Source organism: Chaetodon auriga, chromosome 7 (genome assembly GCF_051107435.1).
Source record: "Chaetodon auriga isolate fChaAug3 chromosome 7, fChaAug3.hap1, whole genome shotgun sequence".
Lineage (NCBI taxonomy): Eukaryota > Metazoa > Chordata > Actinopteri > Chaetodontiformes > Chaetodontidae > Chaetodon > Chaetodon auriga.
Window position 1 is genome coordinate 19511389 of NC_135080.1, and position 18626 is coordinate 19530014.

Genomic DNA, 18626 nt, shown 5'->3' on the forward strand with positions numbered 1-18626 from the left:
TTACTGAATGGAATGCTCGCTGTAATGGGGACAAATGGATTTATACATATTTATCAACCTCAAAAATCCAGTTCTTGGTCCGCTAACCGGTCACACGCACCACCATCTGCTTATGGTGTTAAAGGACAGGGGAAACCATGCTGACGTCCACGGCAGCATGGTTGCAAACAGCAGTCGACACACACACCCAACACTTCTGTCAAGGAATTTATTGTCTCTATAAAACCTCTTCAGTCTGCTTCAAAATACAGCTATTCACACGTTCGTACCGCTGAATGACAGCACATCCTGCACACAGTGTTGCTTAGAACAGCAACTCACATATTCACAGACTAAACCTTCACAGGTAAAAGCAACACGGTATCGCTGTAAATCTACTGATAAAAACAAAATACGCACAAAATACAACACATCAAAAACAATCCTCGGCGAGAAAAATCAACGAGACCAGCACAGGAGGCTTAATATTGATTGTAATACAAGGAGTGTGTGATGTGTGGGAGAGTACGGTCAGACATATCGAAAGAAGTCACACAAATCTATCAAATCCGCGGGTCACTAAATACAACCTGAGGGCTTCGCTTTGGACTCTTTGATGTAATGTTGATACTGGTGGGATCTCCTGAGGGGTCAAAGGACTGATCCTGAACCACATGACGGATGAGAGTTGCGTAAGCTTCCATCAAAACACAGTAGCTTCTTTTGTAAGAATTCTTTGATGTTTGTTATTTGGCGAATAGAATGTTTTATGACAGTGCTTATGCATATTTGTTAAGAAATCATTCGCCTCTGTGTTCTGGCTTTATCATAATAAAAGGCTGATTTTGGATGGCCAAAACATTCTGCTTTCCTGCTTTGAAACAGATACAACAGTGGTCCCATCGAAACAATCCTTCTTTCCATAGTCAAGATGGACACAGTATCTAAATGGAGGAGCTGCAGTGTGTGATATTTCAGCTTCAGCTTTCAGATTATCCAGCAACACCTCCTCTTTCCACAAAGGTGTTCCAGTCCAGCTCTATATCTACCTGACAGGTAATGCGTCCAGCATAGTGTATGCTATACAATGGTGTATGGATAGTGTGATTAAGAGGAATGCTGTCCTACTAGCAAGTTGCACCCATTTTTACACAACCAAGGTCTAATTTGTTTCCCCAGTCCACTCTTCACCTCCTCTTCATGCAGTGAGACTTGATGCATTCTGGGGGATGTTTCCTTTATTCTTCTATGGATGTTCATCTGAGCTGGAGGAGCTGGGCAGGAGAACACACTCCTGTCTCCTGCCCCTTTTCCGCCTCCTCTTCGCAATTCGTAGCCTCCTGCGGATCACATCTAGAGGACACACACACAAACAAAAAAAAAACAGCTTGAGAATACAAAAGCACCTTGTTACCTCCACCTAAGAGGACTGGTCAGAGGATTAGAAGAGCTCTGTGATGTCTGAGCCAGGTGTGGTCCACCTACCTGCTACGCTGTCGTAGTCCTGCTGTGGGTCGTGCCAGTAGAGACTTGGCATGGTCCTCCAGTGGCGGTACAGGCGCGTGTGAAGCACCGACAAGGTCAGGAGAACCAGCAGGAAGCCCAGTGCCGCTGCTGCCCACACAGCCTCGTCTGTCCTGGGGGTCCTCGGCAACCCCTTGCTCACAACATCAGCTTGGGCGTCGGCCCCTGCGTCCTTGTTACATTCGCAGTGTTCGCCCGCCTTGCAGCCGTCACAGTCGCGGCTGCCGGGCACGTGTTGTTGTGGCTGGGGCGCCGACTCCGGTTGGGATGAGGAAACAGAGTGGAAGCTGGTCTTTTCACTTTCATGGTGGGAGTGTGTGTCACTGTGTGTTTGCTTATGTTCCAACTCTCTCTCTTTGACATCCACTACTTCCTCACCCTTCATCATGCCATCTGCTGCGCTGTCTTTATCAGAGTGTTTCTCTTTGGAGTCGCTCTCCATGTGTTGCTTAACAGAGTCTGTATCTTCATCTTTGGAGCTGAGGGCTTCCGGCCTGGCAGTGTGGTTGTGTTCACTGTTCACATCTTCTGCACCAACATCCAGCCCAGCAGAGGGGCTTGGATTTCTCGGGGCAGTCCGTTTAAGACTGGGCTGCTGTCCTGCTGTCTGTAGTCTTAACCCACTTTTCTGAGACCCAGGATCCTCAAATCCTAAAGACTGAGTTCTGAGAGTCTCAGACATATTTGATCCCAAAAGAGATGTGGGCCTGGGTCTGAGGCCCTGATTTATATTTTGGATCTTAGACTGAGAAGGCGCTTCCCTCGGACCAGGGGGATCTGAGAGAGTCCTGTTCCCTGGAGGAGAATCTGCTGATGGTCCAGGCATGCTGTTGTCGCTCTGGACGTCCGCTGTCTTTGTGAGGGTGGTTCTGTTGGCCTGTGTGGCAGCTCTTATCTGCCTGCTTTTGCCTTCCTCTTTAATTTGCTGCAAGCTTTCCTTCTTCATGTTGGACTCCTTCACCCCATTCAGCAGAGGAGTGATGGTCCGCTCACAGCATCGCCTCACAGACTCCTGGGAATTTCCAGTGACAGCTACTTAGAGACATCTACAAGACTAGTGAAATGACTCTTCTATGCTGCTTTACTGCAGTGCCTGCAGAATGAATGATAATCAACACCATGCAAAGGAACAAAATCAAGTCCAAACCTTCATTTTTCCTGCACGTTGCTGCTGGTGCCGCTCAGCTGACCGGGTTAACAGCAGGTTGTACATCCTGCTTGGGCTCACACCACCGAACTCATTTCTGGCAGATGTTGTGGTCTCCAGCCAATCACAGACGTCTGAGGAGGCCACGGTGGACAGCTCCAAGGTGCGACCCCATGACACCAAGGCTATTGGCTGAACACAGAACAAACAATGAACGTACACTCACTCTCTGTCTTCCATAGCCTGATAGTGACCTAATTTAATGAGCCATAATACTCTTTAAATCACACTTAGATATTGAGCTGAATATTGAGCTAATGTTAAGCTAACGTTGAGGCTAGTTCACATGCTTGGTTGAACCACTAGAACTGGTTTGTGTAGCATGAAAAGATGTTTCAAACCAGTAGATAAGATTCAAAAAAAAAAAAAAAAAAGTCGTACCAGTTCAACTGTTAGTCAAGTTTTTGCAGCTGAAGCAGTGAAACAGAAGACAATGAGGATCACATTACAGATTTGGGTTTGGCTGGCTGGCTATCCAGCTGTATCAGATGCATTTGATTAAAACGTGTTAAACGTCAAATCGAAAATGAAAGTCAACTCATTTGTTAATGTCACTTTTTGTGAACCGACCAACCAATCAGACAGAATATGCAAACGAACAAACGTATTTGGACTCTCCTGTGACTTGTGTTCAAAGAGGAGAGATGAAGGGTTTGTCTCACCATGTGTCCACTGAGCTGTGGATGTGGGGTAATGATGTAGTCCGGCAGACAGGAGCGGGCCAGGACAGACAGAAGCAGACGCTCGTGGAGAGGAGCACAGGGATGGTAGAGCAAAACAGTGGCTGCATGCTGGAATATGTATACACACAAACACAGGCACACACGGGACGGTCATTGTCCACATCCTCTCCCACCGCCACACCGTCTGCTTTTTCACCCAAATCTATCACACTCAACAGCTAAGACTAAGATCTTATAATGATGTTAACATCGTATTCCTTCTGTATCTGTTCACAACGTTTTTCAGCTTACAAAGATTCCACAGGGGAAATGTCTGGTTTCCTCTGTGGAGACCAAACCACCAGCAGTGATCCAAGTGTAGTCTGGCATTACGTTCTGATAAAAATCCCTGACATGCTGTCACTGTTTGTTAAGTCCCTGATAATCAAGGAAATCTGTTCAGTGGCAGCTCTGCTATCAAAGGTCCAACAGGTAGAACGTGAGCGCTGGCAGACTTCTCTGTATTACTCTTAATTTAAGTCACAACGAAACATTGATTGTGTCTTAACTCCACAGTCGGATGAATGTCTGGCTAAAACAGACTGAAATTAAGCAGCAGGGACTGTGATTCACCAGGCTGCTGCCCACAACCACTGAACTCCTCTGTGCCTCTATCAACCCCATTCATTAAAGTGACGGTAAATAACTGATTCTTCACTATGTTGTCATATCAAATGCTGTGAAGTTGCAGCTTTTACATAATGGGTGAACCAGCAACATGGGATTAAGGATAAGGATAAGAAATAAGAACTTTACAACAAAAAATGTCAGTTTCTTCACCCTGAACACAAATGTCTACTCAGGTGCTTGATGGTGCGACTTACATGCAAGTTATTGATCCATCGTTGAGGAGGACAGTACAAGTACTCTCCGCTCTCTGCCCTTACTGGTCTGTACGCCCCACTATAATACACACAAATACACACACGTTAATATTGACAAAGCACAGATACCAGGAGTATGCAAGGATAGTAAAGATACTGCTGTGCCCATGGGAATGTGTGTGCATGTGTCAGCATCTCCTATCCTGCAGTGGATCATCTCCCCAGCTCTTTGGAGCATGAGTATTACATGTCTGTCCAGACAGCCTTACCTGTTGGGAATGGTGTGGTTGTAGGAAATCAATTTATCCATGCAGGTCTGCTTGGCTGCCTGCAGTGAAAAAAAAAAAATCAGGTCAAATTAGTATTAACACCCAGTCATCAAACAATCACCTGATTTTTCACCTATTTGTTGTTGATTACATGACAGGGAAGAAGTTTCAGTTAACTCCAAATTAGGCTGCAACTGGCATGTTTGTGATAGATCAGTGAACACTTTTCAAAGTTGAAAACAGGACAAAGCGTCCGTTAATGGCATTCATTAGCATCAAATGTGCAAACTTTGAAATTTGATGTCTCCCTGAGTGTTATCCCTCTGGGCTTGTATTTTAGGAAACAGCCATGTTATGTCAGTGTCTGAGGGCCAAAGGTTGGGGGAAACTCGCAAATAAAATGTTTGGTGATGAGTTTACTCACCTCAGGATCATACACTGTGTCAATACTGCAAAGTCTCTGCAGATAAGAGGGAAAAGGTGAACAATGCTTACATCACTGACAACGGAACCTGCACCAGCCAGTAGATCCGGCAGTGCCAGACGTTATTACCGCAATAATTACTTTCCCATGATTGTTTCAACTTCCTGGCACACAGTGTATTTGTGGCCCACCCCACCCATCTGAGCCAATGAGGCTGTGGAGATCAGTGTACAACACAGGTGATGATGGTGAGCCTTACCTGAGGAGGCTCCGGCCAGGCAGACACTGGACAGTCCCAGGAAAAGGCATCCTCAGGCAGATCTCTATCCAAATAGAGCTATCACACACACACACGCACGCACGCACACACACACACACACACACACACACACATTAAGTCTAAAATAACTGATCGTAACTTATATTCTTCAAACACTAGGTGTCACGCACACCAAACACACGGCAGATGTTAGCTTGTACCTTTCCGTTGTCGCACGCTGGCCCCGGAGACTGGGAGACATCGCACCGACCCAAACTGACCCACAGCGCGGCCAGCACAGTCACTGTCAGCCGCGGGGAAGTCGTTTGGCTCGGCATGGTGACAACCGGTCAGTCATTCGAGTGTGACCAGACTCACATTTAGCTAGTTGCCATAGCTTTCCTCTGGTCGTCTAGACACATAGCGACTGACAAAGAACTGACCTTTCATAATCCCAAAACACAGTTTTCCTGGAGCCATAACAGAGGAGCGGTGAGACGTGCCGGTGAAAAAGATAACTGTCCCACGGCCCCGTGCGTCCGCTGTCTTCCTTAAGCTAAGCTAAAAAACAGCTAGTTGTTCCACATTTTAGATTGAACTATTGGGCGAGACTCGGCTATTTAACGCACAGAAATGTAAAATAAGGTGCTGTGCACTGCCATGACTACTTCGCCAGTGTTTGATACACAGTTTACAAGTCATTTAGCTAACTACAGTGTTGAAAGATTAGCTACGTGTTCCGTATCGATTTCAAAATATAATCGTTGTATCGTCTTACTTCAATTTTTATTAGCTTTGTTGAAACCTCATCTCTCCTTTGTTCTGCATTTAATGAGTCAATTACGTATTTTATTTGATACCCTTTAGTTATGTATGTTCCTGTGTTCGTTCTTTCTTCATTTTAATTTAAATTATAACGTCGTTATTTTATTTTGAACATAAAATATCATTTCCGGGAGCACGCTGACTCTGGTATTTCTGGCTAACTTTACTCAACTGTTAAACTACGGAAGCTAGAAAGGAACGTAATACAAAAGTTTGACTACTAGGATATTAACCCGTGGTAATAACTCCGAACATCCTCTGGGAGGCGACACGACAGCATTATATGGTTTAAATCAGCAGCGATTGTGTCTTTTGAAGTTGTAACAAGATCACTACAGGAAAAGCTTTCTGTCGGCGACCCGGTTCAAACAGTCAGTATTGCTTCTGCGCAGCTTTAAGTAGAGCAAGTAAATTCATTCCACTGGAGTTGTGTGGTAGCTATCATTTACAATTCGCGCGTACCAATTTCTGCAATTGATATTTACCTGCTACTGCTTTAACTGTAGGCTATAGTAAAACTTAACAGACAATATCTTGTTCTCGTACAAATATTGCAGATAGGCTGCAGCATCGCTGCCACTACACAGAAACAGGCCTTACCTGTTGGCTCAGGTAAACCTGTCATTCCAGCTTTGTACGGCCCACAGGTCAGATTTAATAGCCGTGGTTTCTGGTTGCTTTCAAAATAAAACAGACAGTATAAAAATCCAGTAATCTGTGATATAGAATAGTTCATTCTGCCAGTTGTTGTGTCACAGAGAACAAAAACTATACATGAAAGCAGTGGAGTTGGCACGTTGAATACACATTTTCAGCAATGTCAAATAATTTCTGTCAAAGCGGGTTTAATTTTGAAACTCGTGAAAGAAAGTCTCTCTGATTTTCGCCATCTTCACACTTTCCCTGTTTTCCCCACCCACAAAAACGCTAACGCTCACACACACACAGCCACACACCTTGTCGTAAAGGTGTCCAGGTGGATCTGACAGAGGAGACTTGGGTCCCTGCACAGGGGACACATCTGGACCTTAATGGAGTCCACCCTCCTCACAGGTTTGCTGTCTTTTTGACTTCGAGCTGTTTGCTTAGTCTGCTTAGTTTAGAGTTTGAGTTTTGGCTTATTTCTTTCTTTAACCAGCAGACAACAGTCATTTCAGGAAAAAAGCAAATGCTCCATTTATTAGTGTTTTGCAGAGATGTTTCTACTAATAATAAAGCCCATTTACACAAAACGAAGACTTTCTATTCTTTTCTTGTGCTCTTAAGGGTGTGGCACTTCTCTGAATTGCTGTAATAGCTAGACAATCTGCTGAATTTATGGCACCAAAAAGTAATCATGCTTTAAGCAGCAGTTTATTGATATAGCACTTTACCTTTGATTCTTCTCTGCTTTAACCTGGCTGTCCATTTAAAGAGGGACAGTAAGGAAGTGCAGCCACATAATCCCCTCACCTGTTATGATGCAACCAGCATGAGAGAAATAGGTTGGTGATTCTCTCTGTAGACACCACTGAAGCATTTTTAGGATTCTAAATTAAAAAATAATAGTATAGATAATAAATAATAGTAATAGATGATTGTCCGCCAGGCGTCTCTAAGCCCATCACTCTGTACTGTGTAGCTCCAGGTGGAGCTGACACTGCAGATGATCAGCAGACAGCTGCAGACTCTCCTGGTGGTTTGCAGCCCCTTGCAGAGGTAGCACAGCCTGTAGACCTGGGCAAGGTCGAGGGAGACAAGAGTCAACCCGGAGACCCTGCAGGAGCAGGACATGGAGAGGTGAGCAGGAGAGCTACCTGAAAAACACACAACAATCATTTGAATAAAAGGTGCATGGATCCATATCACTTTGTCACCAAGTATTATCTATATTTCGTGCAACAATAAAAAAAAAAAAAAAGACACATAAAATGCACCGTTTATGCATAATTATTCTCATCAGAATGTATTCAAAAGATTGTGCAGGACGCAGTGGATAATCTCTGCCTTGTCTTTCTGTCTCTGACTAGGAGATGTACTCATTTGACAGCTCTCTGTCCTCGTCGGACAGCGAGGACGAGGGTATCGGGAAGAAGGACAAGAAGAAGAAGCTGAAGAAGAAGAAGAAGAAGAAAGTATGTGTCTCCAAAAGCTCATCTTCACCATTACCCAAGCTGTCAAAACTGTATGTCTTTCACTGATAGTGAAAATGGGACAGTCTGTATTAAGACAGTGCAGAAACTTTGCAGAAATCATGGGCTCTGACTTCAGACAGTAGAGGGAAGTGCAGTGAGGGCTGCACCTAGCAACAGGCAGTCAAACAGGAGGGAGCGAGGAATGGTTTTCATTTGTTTAGAATGCAGATCAACTGTCACTTTGGCTCACGGCATAGCTGAAATGGGCGTGTGTGCCCTCCTGTGTTCTTTTGGTGAAATGCTTGCTTGTTGCTTGTGCACGTTCTTTTGTGTGTTGCTAAGTGCGTGAGGGCCCTCTCCCTTCTGCTGCACTGCCTTCTCTAAGCAGCAGTAACAAAGCCTCGCTCCAGTGCGTCCATATTACTCATTCGATTTGGTTCTCATTTGTTTGTTTTCACCAACAAAGGAGAGTATAAATAAACCTGCTCCGTGTGTACACAGAGTTGAGCCATAACTTCCCCGCTTCTTTCTCAACAGGATTCCAGCTCATCGTCGTCCTCCTCCTCCTCCTCCTCTTCCTCCTCTTCTTCTTCCTCCAGTAGCTCTTCGGATAGTGACAGTGAGGTAAGTTGTGGCATGGGTGCTGCTCAAGGCGATGTGGAAGAATATTGCGTCCATGTATCTCCTGTCTTGCTCTAACATGCCACACATCGCACACCTCTCACAGAATACCACAGAGCTCCGCCTGAGACTTGATGAGGAAAACTTATGGTTCTCATTGATCATTTTGCAAGGACTTGCTGCTCAACGCACAGCTCTCAGTATTCCTTCAGCTGAAGCCAAAAATATTTCCTTTAAACAAGCTGGAGACAGTAGAGCCGATGGTTTTATAGTGCACACTTTTGTTTATGTAAATCCTTCAGAATTCCCGCAGCTTTGCTAAATTAAGTCCTTGGCCACGAGCACAAACGACTCCACATCAGCCCCATCTAACTGTGTCACCGCCTCAGGTGAAAATACTGTCAAAGCTGACAATGCAGTCTGTTAGGAGAATATTTTGGGTGTCAAATTGTCTGCATTTAGAAATCTAAAAACTGAGCTTTTCTCATGTCTTTTGGCAAGTTGGGGGATAAGCACATCAGCCCTCGCCGGGCGTGCTTTGTCAACACTTTCAGCCTTGGAAATAGTTCCAAGCCAAAGAGTGCGCAAATACTTCAAATGTTTCACCCTTTTGTTAAGTTTAGTAAAGTTGAGTTCAAGTGACTGCATTCTCACGATGGTATGATGTCCTGCTCCTTTACTGAGGGCGTGAGTGGAAAATCAGGAGACTCAGGAAAACCGTGTGACTCAGGCTCTTGCAAGTTTTTCACACAAGGGACAGAAACAAAGTGAGAAGTTGAATTTTTGCATTCCACACATGTGTTACCACCCATTAGTTCACTTGTCACCGGTAAACAGATCACAAGAAAATGGCAAAGAAAGAGTGTGTGTACATAACACTGGAATGCCTGGGCTCTGGGTGGAGGCTCCAGTGTCCTCGCTCTGATAGCGGGCAGGTATCTGACAGGAGAGGAGACAGGAGACACACCCTCTGTTCAGCAAGTCCTGATAATAAAGTCATATTTGACCTCTGTCACTTTATCTGGAATGGGAACGCCCCAGACATCATAAATGTGTTGGGGTGTGTGCAGGCTTACATGCATGGTTACACAGAGGTGGTAGTGTATGCTTTTATGCATCCAGTATGTGTGTAATAAAAGCCATATAAACAGGGTGTTCGTTAAGTGTGTTGGTTTTGGCTGCATGTCCACAGTAGGTGTGGATGTTCATTATCTAACTGAAGCGAAGGAAGACGGTTCATCACATGAAACTAGTGGGCGACACCCAGCCGTGATGGCTTTGTCTTCATACTTTATCGAGCAACTGTAACACTCACTTCATGCACGAGCACGCATACGGTGGAATCTGTTAAAAACAATACGCAGTTATGGAAGAATTAGTGTTCCCTTGCAGGATGACAAGAAGAAGAAGAAGAAGAAGAAGAAGAAAAAGGACGAGAAAGATGAGAAGAAAGATTACGTCTGGGACAAAGTTATCATATGTCAGGCCGGTAAGTGAAACACAGCATTTCTCATGTGCACTGTGAAGCTGTTTTTAGATGGCTGCTGATATCAAGTCTGATGTGGTGCAAGAAGTGGTCTACATCTGAATGTGTGTAATGTTTCCAGGTCCTGATGGCCAAATGGATCCGCAGCTTGCGGAAGGTCTGAAGATGAGCCAGGTGAGCGCGAGCTCAAATGACCTTCCCTCTGAAACACGCTGTCGCTGTTAAACGTGTCAATATGGGATTTTTTTTTTTTTCATTTTCTTACTTCAGGAAATCAACTCATCTGATGAAGAGGACGACAAGAAGAAAGAGAAGAAGAAGAAGAAGAAGAAGGACAAGAAGAAGAAGAAGAAAAAGACGAAGGTATGTAAAATCTTCCATAATGCAGTAGATTATACAGCAGTGTCTACCTGTTGAATTGGATTAGCATGCAGCACTAAATTATACATGCAATGAAAACAATGAAGCATTAATATATGAATCACACTTTTAACCTTTGTTACTGAATATTACCGTGCTTCCTCTCCCCCAGGATTCATCCTCTTCCTCTGACAGTTCATCCTCTGACAGTGAGGATGAAAAGAAGAAGAAGAAGAAGAAAAAGAAGAAGAAGACGAAAAAGAAGAAGAAGAAGAAGGTAAGACTGAAACAACTCTCTGATCCAATCCAGCTAGAATATTGTCAGTTGTCTGTTCTGCATCTGTGATGAATTTTTTATATGTTCACTTTTTGTTTGTTCTTCTTTCACAGGACTCCAGCTCCTCTTCCTCGGATAGCTCCTCCTCTTCATCATCTTCTTCTGACAGCGAGGATGACAAGAAGAAAAAGAAAAAGAAAAAAAAGGACAAGAAGAAGAAGAAAAAGAAGGACAAGAAAAAGGTAAAGCAATATGGATGTTTCATAGGAAGTAAACCGAAATGCACATTTACATTTCCGATCCGATGACATCATTTTAATATGTGACTTGTGCTGCTGAATAAATTATAATGTCTCCAGCAGCGTTGCATGGATGGTGAAAGATTTTTTTCATTGCCCCAGGATTCATCTTCATCTTCAGACAGTGATGAAGATAAGAAGAAAAAGAAGAAGGACAAGAAAAAGAAGAAGAAGAAAGACGGGAAAAAGGTAATCATGTGAACCTGGCAGGGCATTTGACTTTTTGAAGCTCAGTTTTTATGGCATTATGTATCAGTTGTGATCAATATTTGAATTAAAGTCATCGCACACCTGTAGAGCAGCGTGTGCACACGTCTTCTGAGAAAATGAGCAGTGGTTTCTGTACCTGTCAGTACCTGTAAGGGAATGTTATGAACAGACACATAGTTACCACACTTTATTCAAATGGTGTTCCACTGCACAGACAATGAATGGCTCTGTAGACTCCGATCAGTTTATGATCTGTCAACAAGTTTTCATGCGTGTGCGTGAACACATCCCTGCATAGGAGAAATTCAAGGTGCAGTAAATATAGTAAGCCCGATCGTTCTTGTGCTTTTTCACAGGATGAAGAGGAGGATGAGCTCAGCAGCTCAGCAGCTACTGCTGTTTCAGCAGCTGGTGAGTGTTTGCACTGTTTTGTTCTGCTGAAAAAAGGCAGAATAACCAGAGGAGAGTAGATTGAAATGACAACACTAAGCGTCATCGTAACCGAAGCTGCTCGTGACGTTTTCTGCAGGTGGTGAGATCGCAGAGCCTGGAGATCAGAAAAAAGCTGAAGATGCTGACAAGGTGAAATTAGGCACACTTATTGTCTGCATGCCACACATACATGTACAAATGCACAGAGAATCATTGCTTTCTTTTGTCTTGGTAGGATAAGAAAGAGGAAGGCAAGCTGTCCTCTTCATTGGCTGGTATGTGTGCTACTTCTACAAAGCAAGCTTGCATGAGAGGCTCCCCAGTGTTGTTTTGGTTGTCATGATGCTTCCTGTCCAGCAGGGGGAGCATTAACTGAGGGCATCGAGGATGGTCACCTGAGTGATGATGAGGGAGAGGGAGAAGAGGAGAAGGAAAAGAAGAAGAAGTTGAAGAAGAAGAAGAAGAAGGTAGTGAAGCTGTGTACACGCTGCTTAACAGAGAATACATAACTTTCTTCTCCTCCTCATGTAACCTTTTTTTTTAAGTGAGCATTATGCTCAAAAATAAAGTGCATTATTGTCAAGATGACGATTCGTTTTTTCAAAAACAACGTCTGTGTTTTGCTACAGGATTCTGGCTCATCTTCAGACAGCGACGATGACAAAAAAGACAAGAAGAAGAAAAAGAAGAAGAAGAAGGAAAAGGTATACAGAGAGATGTGGAAACAGTCAATTTAGAGAATCAGTGCATAACAGATTGAAAACAGTCTTTCAGTGTGCAGGCAGGTGAAGCTCTCATTTGTTCACTGGTGTGATTCTGTCTGTGTGTGTGTGTGTGTGTACAGTTATACCGTCTGAGTCTGAATGTGAATATTTGTATTTGATTTGATCCATAGGACTCCTCCAGCTCCTCCTCTTCTTCATCTGATAGCTCCTCCTCAGACAGCGAAGATGACAAGAAGAAAAAGAAGAAGAAGAAGAAGAAAAAGAAGAAGAAGAAGAAGAAGGTTTGTCTCTTCACAACACTTTCACACATGGCTTTTTTTTCGCCCTGCTGTTAAACTTATCACGTCATCCTCGGCTCTCCTGCTCTTTACAGGACTGCAGCTCTTCATCTTCCTCCTCCTCTGATAGTGAAGATGATAAGAAGAAGAAGGACAAGAAGAAGAAGAAGAAAAAGAAGAAGAAGAAGAAGAAGGTAAAACATGTGAAAACTGCTGTGGTTAAGCAGTGAAAATGGATAACTGAGGTTATTTGACTTTAATGAACAGACGCACTTCTGTGACTGACTGATATTCTTTCTAGAAGTCTGACTCTTCTGATGAAAGCTCCTCTTCTTCCTCATCCTCTTCTTCTGATAGTGATGATGACAAGGTGAGATGACACACACACACACAAATATGATGTTCTCTACTTAGAAATTTACTCTTCTGCACGCTAGTTTCCAAAGTTAACAGAGCCGCACAATTCATCATGAGTCCATGTTTGTTTGTTTTTCTACGTTAGAAAAAGAAGAAAAAGAAAGATAAGAAAAAGAAGAAGAAGAAAAAGAAGGTGAGAACGTCTCATCTTTTGTTTTCCAGCCCAGGTTTTGGCTGATTAAGAGTCACAAAGTCTTGAACAAAAACCTTAAAAAAGCATACTGTTGGTGATCTCTGGTACTACTTTATGAATGAAATGTGATTATCATTGTTTCTTTTTGTGTCCAGGATTGCTCCTCTTCTTCTTCCTCTTCTTCCTCCTCTGACTCCTCCAGCGATTCTTCTAGTGATGATGAGAAAAAGAAAAAGAAGAAGAAAAAGGATAAGAAGAAGAAGAAAAAGAAAGACAAGAAAAAGGTAAAGCAACGTGGGGGCGTTGTTTAAGTCCAATGCAGTCTTCTACTGAATACATTTGTAGGTGCTGTTTACTGTGTGTACTGAGATGATAGTAACACAGTTATACTGTTTACATTCATCAAGGACTCAGATTCTTCTAGCAGTGATGATGACAAGAAGAAGAAAAAGAAGAAGAAGGATAAAAAGAAGAAAAAGAAGAAGAAGAAGGTGAGAGCGTGCCATCCTCAGTTTTCCATCCCAGGTTTTTGCTTATGAATTAAAAAGTTTTGAACAGCTTTTGAGGAAACTGACAAAAAACCAAAAAACATCAAAATGCTGAAACATCCAGAAAAAGTAAGAGGAAGGATCTTATTCTACTCGACATGTCCTGCAAAAACATGCTGCTGATGATCTTTGGTAAGTGGAAATTACTGAATCACCTTGGCAGCAGGTGGTGTAGAGACCGAACGGAGACCTTTTGCTTGTTTCAGCTCCGAAGGAGACATGACCACCAAGTTAATGAACTGTGATGTGTATTATCATTATTTCTTTTTGTGTCCAGGATTCCTCCTCTTCCTCTTCTTCCTCTTCGTCCTCTGGATCCTCCAGCGATTCTTCTAGTGATGATGATAAGAAAAAGAAGAAGAAGAAGAAGGATAAGAAGAAGAAGAAAAAGAAAGACAAGAAAAAGGTAAAGCAATGTGGACGTGTTGTTTCAGTCCAGTGCAGTCTTCTACTCTGTGCATATTAAAATGGGCTGTGTCCTCAAAAAACAGCTATACAGTAACACAATTACCTTGTTTCCGTCCATCAAGGACTCCGATTCTTCTAGCAGTGATAATGACAAGAAGAAGAAAAAGAAGAAGAAGGACAAAAAGAAGGTAATGTCTGGTGCGATGAAGAAAAACGTATTTATGCCCATTTTTCGTTTCACACAGCATGGACAACTGGAGTGTTGTGTGCTTTGTATTTGAGCAGGACTCATCGAGTGCATCTGACAGTGACAAGGAAAATAAAAAAGAGAAGAAGGAGGAGAAGAAGAAGAAGAAGGAGGTAAATTCCTCATGAAGGGGGATTGTTGTCAGAGTATGCCATGTGAAGGTGAAATGACTGAATCTTATTGGCTCCCTGTTTGGTCGTCAGAGTTTGGTTTTGCTTAAGTTTGCTTTTAAGATAAAAAAAGATTATGGCCGCCGTGATTTCTCCTAACAGGCTGTCTGTTTACCATCTGTAAGGTTCACTTGCCTTTTCATTTTTCCTTCACGTGGGTTGATGGTGTTGGCTTCATTCCAGGAAAGCCCTGATGCTAAGCAAAGCGGTGAGCCAAAACCGGAGATTTCAGGCTCAGGTGGCCGCGGACTCTCAGCCCCCAGTGGCAGCAGCTCTAAACCAGGTGGGGCTTCAGGCACCTCCTTCGCGTCGCTCCCCTCCAAACCTGTCGTGAAGCTGGATCCTCTGAACCTTTCAGAGGCCTCCACGCCCTCTGCCTCCAGCTCTTTCCTGAGTATTGGAGATCGGCCCTCAGTTCGCAGACCTCAGAGTCCCATGGAGTTCCTGATGGGGAGCCCCAGGAGATATGGAGACCCGGGGACCCGTACCACTACCCAGCACTTCTCTAGTGACATACGGAGAGGCCCCAGGCCTTACCACCAATGAAATGTCGTAGATCCAAATAGATGTTACTGATAATTTTTTTTAAAGCATGGCTTTGGTAACATTGGAGGAAGTTGAATGTGATGATGTGATACACTTTATTAATGCAGTGTCTGGATTGTATGCAAGAAAACTACGATGACTAAATGCAAAATAAAAGGAGATGGCTTTGGTGTGGTTTCTGGTGGAAGACAGAGGTGACTGGACAAAGATGCCTTGTGACATGATGAAACATTTCATGTTGAAGATAATTATACTATGACAAATAATGCTTTTTAAAAAAAAATTTTTTTTTTAATTTGATATCAATTGGTAAGAGTTTTAAAAGTTTTAATTGGTAAGGCACCTTTATGGCAGAAATATTGATTGACACTCACGTGAAATAATTCAAAATGCTTTCTTTGCACAATAAAATGATGTGATTTTATGTTTTGTCTTATTGTTATTATTTTGATAATTTAGTGTCAAGATTATAATGATGACAGTAGGCTTATGATAATCACAGCACAGCTGCTTCCTTGTTGAGAAAGTGTCACGCCTTGTCAAATATGTAAAGGCAGAGCGTTTATGCTGGTATTAGCACAAGCCTGATACCTCACAGTGCTCCGCTACATCTCAGGTTCTTCAGGCACACAGCGGGAACCAATGTCATGGTCACTGTGGCTGTTTGTTGGCTTTGAATTGAGTCATTGTTATATATTGTGGCATCTGAATGAAGACACAAATGAGAATAAAGCCTCTAACAGATGTTTAATACTTGGCACTGCTTTAGATTACAGTGTAAATATTTGGTTGTCTAAATATCAGAGCATATTAACCGGATGCATTGTACTTCCATGTAAAAGGATGAACAATGGAAACACGCTGTTCTAAGCTCTCTAACATCAGTTTTCATTGTTTGATGGTTCACAAAAATACTTTTATCAAGTGAAACTTCAAATGCTGCACTTTTACTTGTAATGAAGTATTTCCACACTGAGGTATTGATACTTTGACTTAAGTAAAACTTTAAATGCAGGAGTTTTACTTAGAGAGTAATAAATATCCATGTAATTCATGCAGAAATAAGTGTCTCAGCATCACCATCACACTGAATATTCAGACTGACTCAGACGTGCTTGCCTGCAGGTCTGTACTGTGCACCTCAGTGTTCTCAGCGGCACCGTGCGCCTCCTGCGCCAGGTGAGTTTGGCCCAGAGGAGGCGGCGGCTGGGGGCGTGCTCAGGTCAGGTCACGTGGTTTAGGTGAGACGATCTCAAATTGTTATCGTCTGATTCTCGGTGGTTACTTTCGGAGAAGCGCGCGTAGAGGAGTCGCTATGTCTTTCTCTCTGGACTCAGGTAGGCACGGATTTACGCGTTTTTCGACCCTTGTTAACTGGAGCTGAAGAGTAACAGGCATTTTATCCAGCGGAGTTTGCACCTGGCACCTCACGTAGCCTAAAGATGAGCCTGAGAACAAGACCAAAATGCGTAAACAAAGACTGCAAGATGTCATTTGTTTGTGGGGAAGGGCTTTGCACTGATTGTTGTCCCTCTTTCATTCAACACCGCGGACCTCAAACCTGCTGACTGTCTGTCTCTTTCATATGTGTGCAGCTTTGGATGGGAAAGAAGAGGCGGTGAAGAAGGGGGAAGCTCAAAAAGACGAGTTTACGTTTCCTTGGCAAAAAGGGGACAAGGTGCGTGTACATATCAACAAATATCCAGATATTGAGAAGTAGAACTTGACAAAAGTGTGTTTTGTGGTGTGAATCTGCAGGTTTTTGACTCTGGAAAATCAGCTTCACTTGTGCCCTTCTGCTGCCAGCTCTTGGGCACAGCACACTGCAGCCAACACATTTCTTACTCTGCACCGATTAATTCTGATTACATGCCTCAAAATCAGTGCTCAAGCACAATCAACTATTTATTCAGAGTCAACTTTTGCCATCTTTTAGAAAGACAAGGACAAAGGCAAGTCTGACTGCAAAGGCAAGTCTGACAGCAAAGGCAAGTCTGACAGCAAGAAGTGCGAAGGTGACAAACAGTCAAAGGATGGAGAGTCTGAAAAGAAGAAGAAGAAGAAGAAGGAACTGAAGGATGGAGAAACTGCAGGCACCTCATCCTCATCCTCGTCCTCTTCCTCATCTTCCTCCAGCAGCGATGAGGTAGAGATCTTTCTAATGTAGTGTTTAATATAAAATAACTTCAGTCAGCTAGGCCTTGATGTGTTGGATTTTGGGCACATCCACACCCACAGACCGGCTTTTGTTACCTCCCAGGGCTCAGCTTGTTGTTTTCAAGACATCTTGCTGCAAAATGCAGCTCGACAGGAAACACACCTGCTGTCACACCTCAATGGGTGTGCATAGTGCATGTGGAACTTCCACAACAGGTCTTACCAGCGTACCAGCGGTGTCAGTTATAGTGAGATCTGACCTGCCACACCCTTCTGCGTGTGGGTGCGGGCGCTCTTTTCATCTACATTTTACACTGTTGTCCAGATCTGCAGATTGATTTTTAGCTCATTAACCTGCAGACAATCCTGGAGCAACTTGTGCTATCGTGTCACTTTTAGCCTGAGTTCCTTTCACTTTTGTTGCATGTTTATTCAAAGTAAAGAGGACAACATGTCAGTCACATCTGTGTGAATAATAGGTTCTGCATGCAAATGGCTAAAGCAAATAGAGGCAAGAACCAAGCCCAGGGTGGGAGACCAGAGAAACAGGTCAGATAAAGGAAATCATGAAAGACCTGTTGTCAGATCACCTTCATGGAAGTGAACACCCTGCTCGCAGGCCTGTCACGGCCTGACTAGAATTCGTAGCATTCCCGCTCCAAAAATGATTTAGGTGCTTGTTAGGGCTCATACTGGTGCCATGACGATTCATACATTAAAGATACACAGGAGCTGTGGAGCTCAAGATGTTCTTTCATAAATCATGTATCCTTTCTGCAGTAACAGCATTGTCCTTTTTGTCATTTCAGGGTTGATGCTTCCTGGGGGACCGGACTGCACTGCTATTCTCTCGTGATCTCGTCTATAAAGCTATTGTGTGTGGTTGAGTGTGCAGCAGTACCAGCTTTCCTTCCTTTCCTGTCGCGATGGTGTCACAGAGACATACTGGTCTTGTGTAAACAAGTGTGCTGATCCCTAGAAGTAAATGTTCTAACAACAAACATTATGTCTGCAGGATTTTTTTACAGTACAGTGTGTCTTCTTCACCACAAGATGGCAGTGCCGCCTATTTTTTAAGGTCAATTGAAGTTTAAAGTGGAAGATTAATGCAAGATTTATACATAAGAATACACAAAATACAGCCAGTGCTGTTGTCTGTTATTGT

The 18626-nt window shown here is 43.3% G+C and overlaps 3 protein-coding genes across 5 annotated transcripts; 2 read left to right on the forward strand and 1 right to left on the reverse strand.

Moving 5' to 3' along the window:
• Positions 1–194: 194 nt before the first annotated feature.
• On the reverse strand, positions 195–5944 carry tp53i13 (tumor protein p53 inducible protein 13). The gene is made up of 9 exons (XM_076734566.1): positions 5430–5944; positions 5209–5286; positions 4950–4985; positions 4526–4584; positions 4257–4335; positions 3373–3501; positions 2651–2842; positions 1465–2515; positions 195–1332 (listed from the first exon to the last, which is right to left on the reverse strand). Exons 1-9 carry the CDS (start codon positions 5544–5546, stop codon positions 1226–1228), a joined length of 1848 nt encoding a protein of 615 aa, XP_076590681.1. The 5' UTR covers positions 5547–5944; the 3' UTR covers positions 195–1225.
• A 1027-nt stretch (positions 5945–6971) lies between these two features.
• Positions 6972–15647, forward strand: LOC143323536 (uncharacterized). Of its 3 annotated transcripts, none has more exons than XM_076735422.1 (25): positions 6972–7086; positions 7655–7812; positions 8043–8147; positions 8685–8771; positions 10161–10257; positions 10376–10428; positions 10525–10617; positions 10787–10891; positions 11005–11133; positions 11293–11379; positions 11757–11811; positions 11930–11982; positions 12068–12107; positions 12190–12299; positions 12462–12536; positions 12728–12838; positions 12931–13029; positions 13140–13205; positions 13338–13385; positions 13541–13669; positions 13793–13876; positions 14211–14339; positions 14464–14529; positions 14627–14701; positions 14942–15647. In XM_076735422.1, exons 1-25 carry the CDS (start codon positions 7065–7067, stop codon positions 15302–15304), a joined length of 2439 nt encoding a protein of 812 aa, XP_076591537.1. In that variant the 5' UTR covers positions 6972–7064; the 3' UTR covers positions 15305–15647. The 3 variants fall into 3 exon arrangements, with proteins under 3 accessions (XP_076591537.1, XP_076591538.1, XP_076591539.1); XM_076735423.1 differs by having other exon boundaries at positions 12193–12299; XM_076735424.1 differs by having other exon boundaries at positions 10170–10257.
• Positions 15648–16561: 914 nt separating this feature from the next.
• LOC143323862 (uncharacterized) lies at positions 16562–18522 on the forward strand. Its single transcript, XM_076735988.1, has 4 exons — positions 16562–16641; positions 16900–16982; positions 17241–17450; positions 18271–18522. Exons 1-4 carry the CDS (start codon positions 16620–16622, stop codon positions 18274–18276), a joined length of 321 nt encoding a protein of 106 aa, XP_076592103.1. The 5' UTR covers positions 16562–16619; the 3' UTR covers positions 18277–18522.
• The last annotated feature ends 104 nt before the right edge of the window (positions 18523–18626 follow it).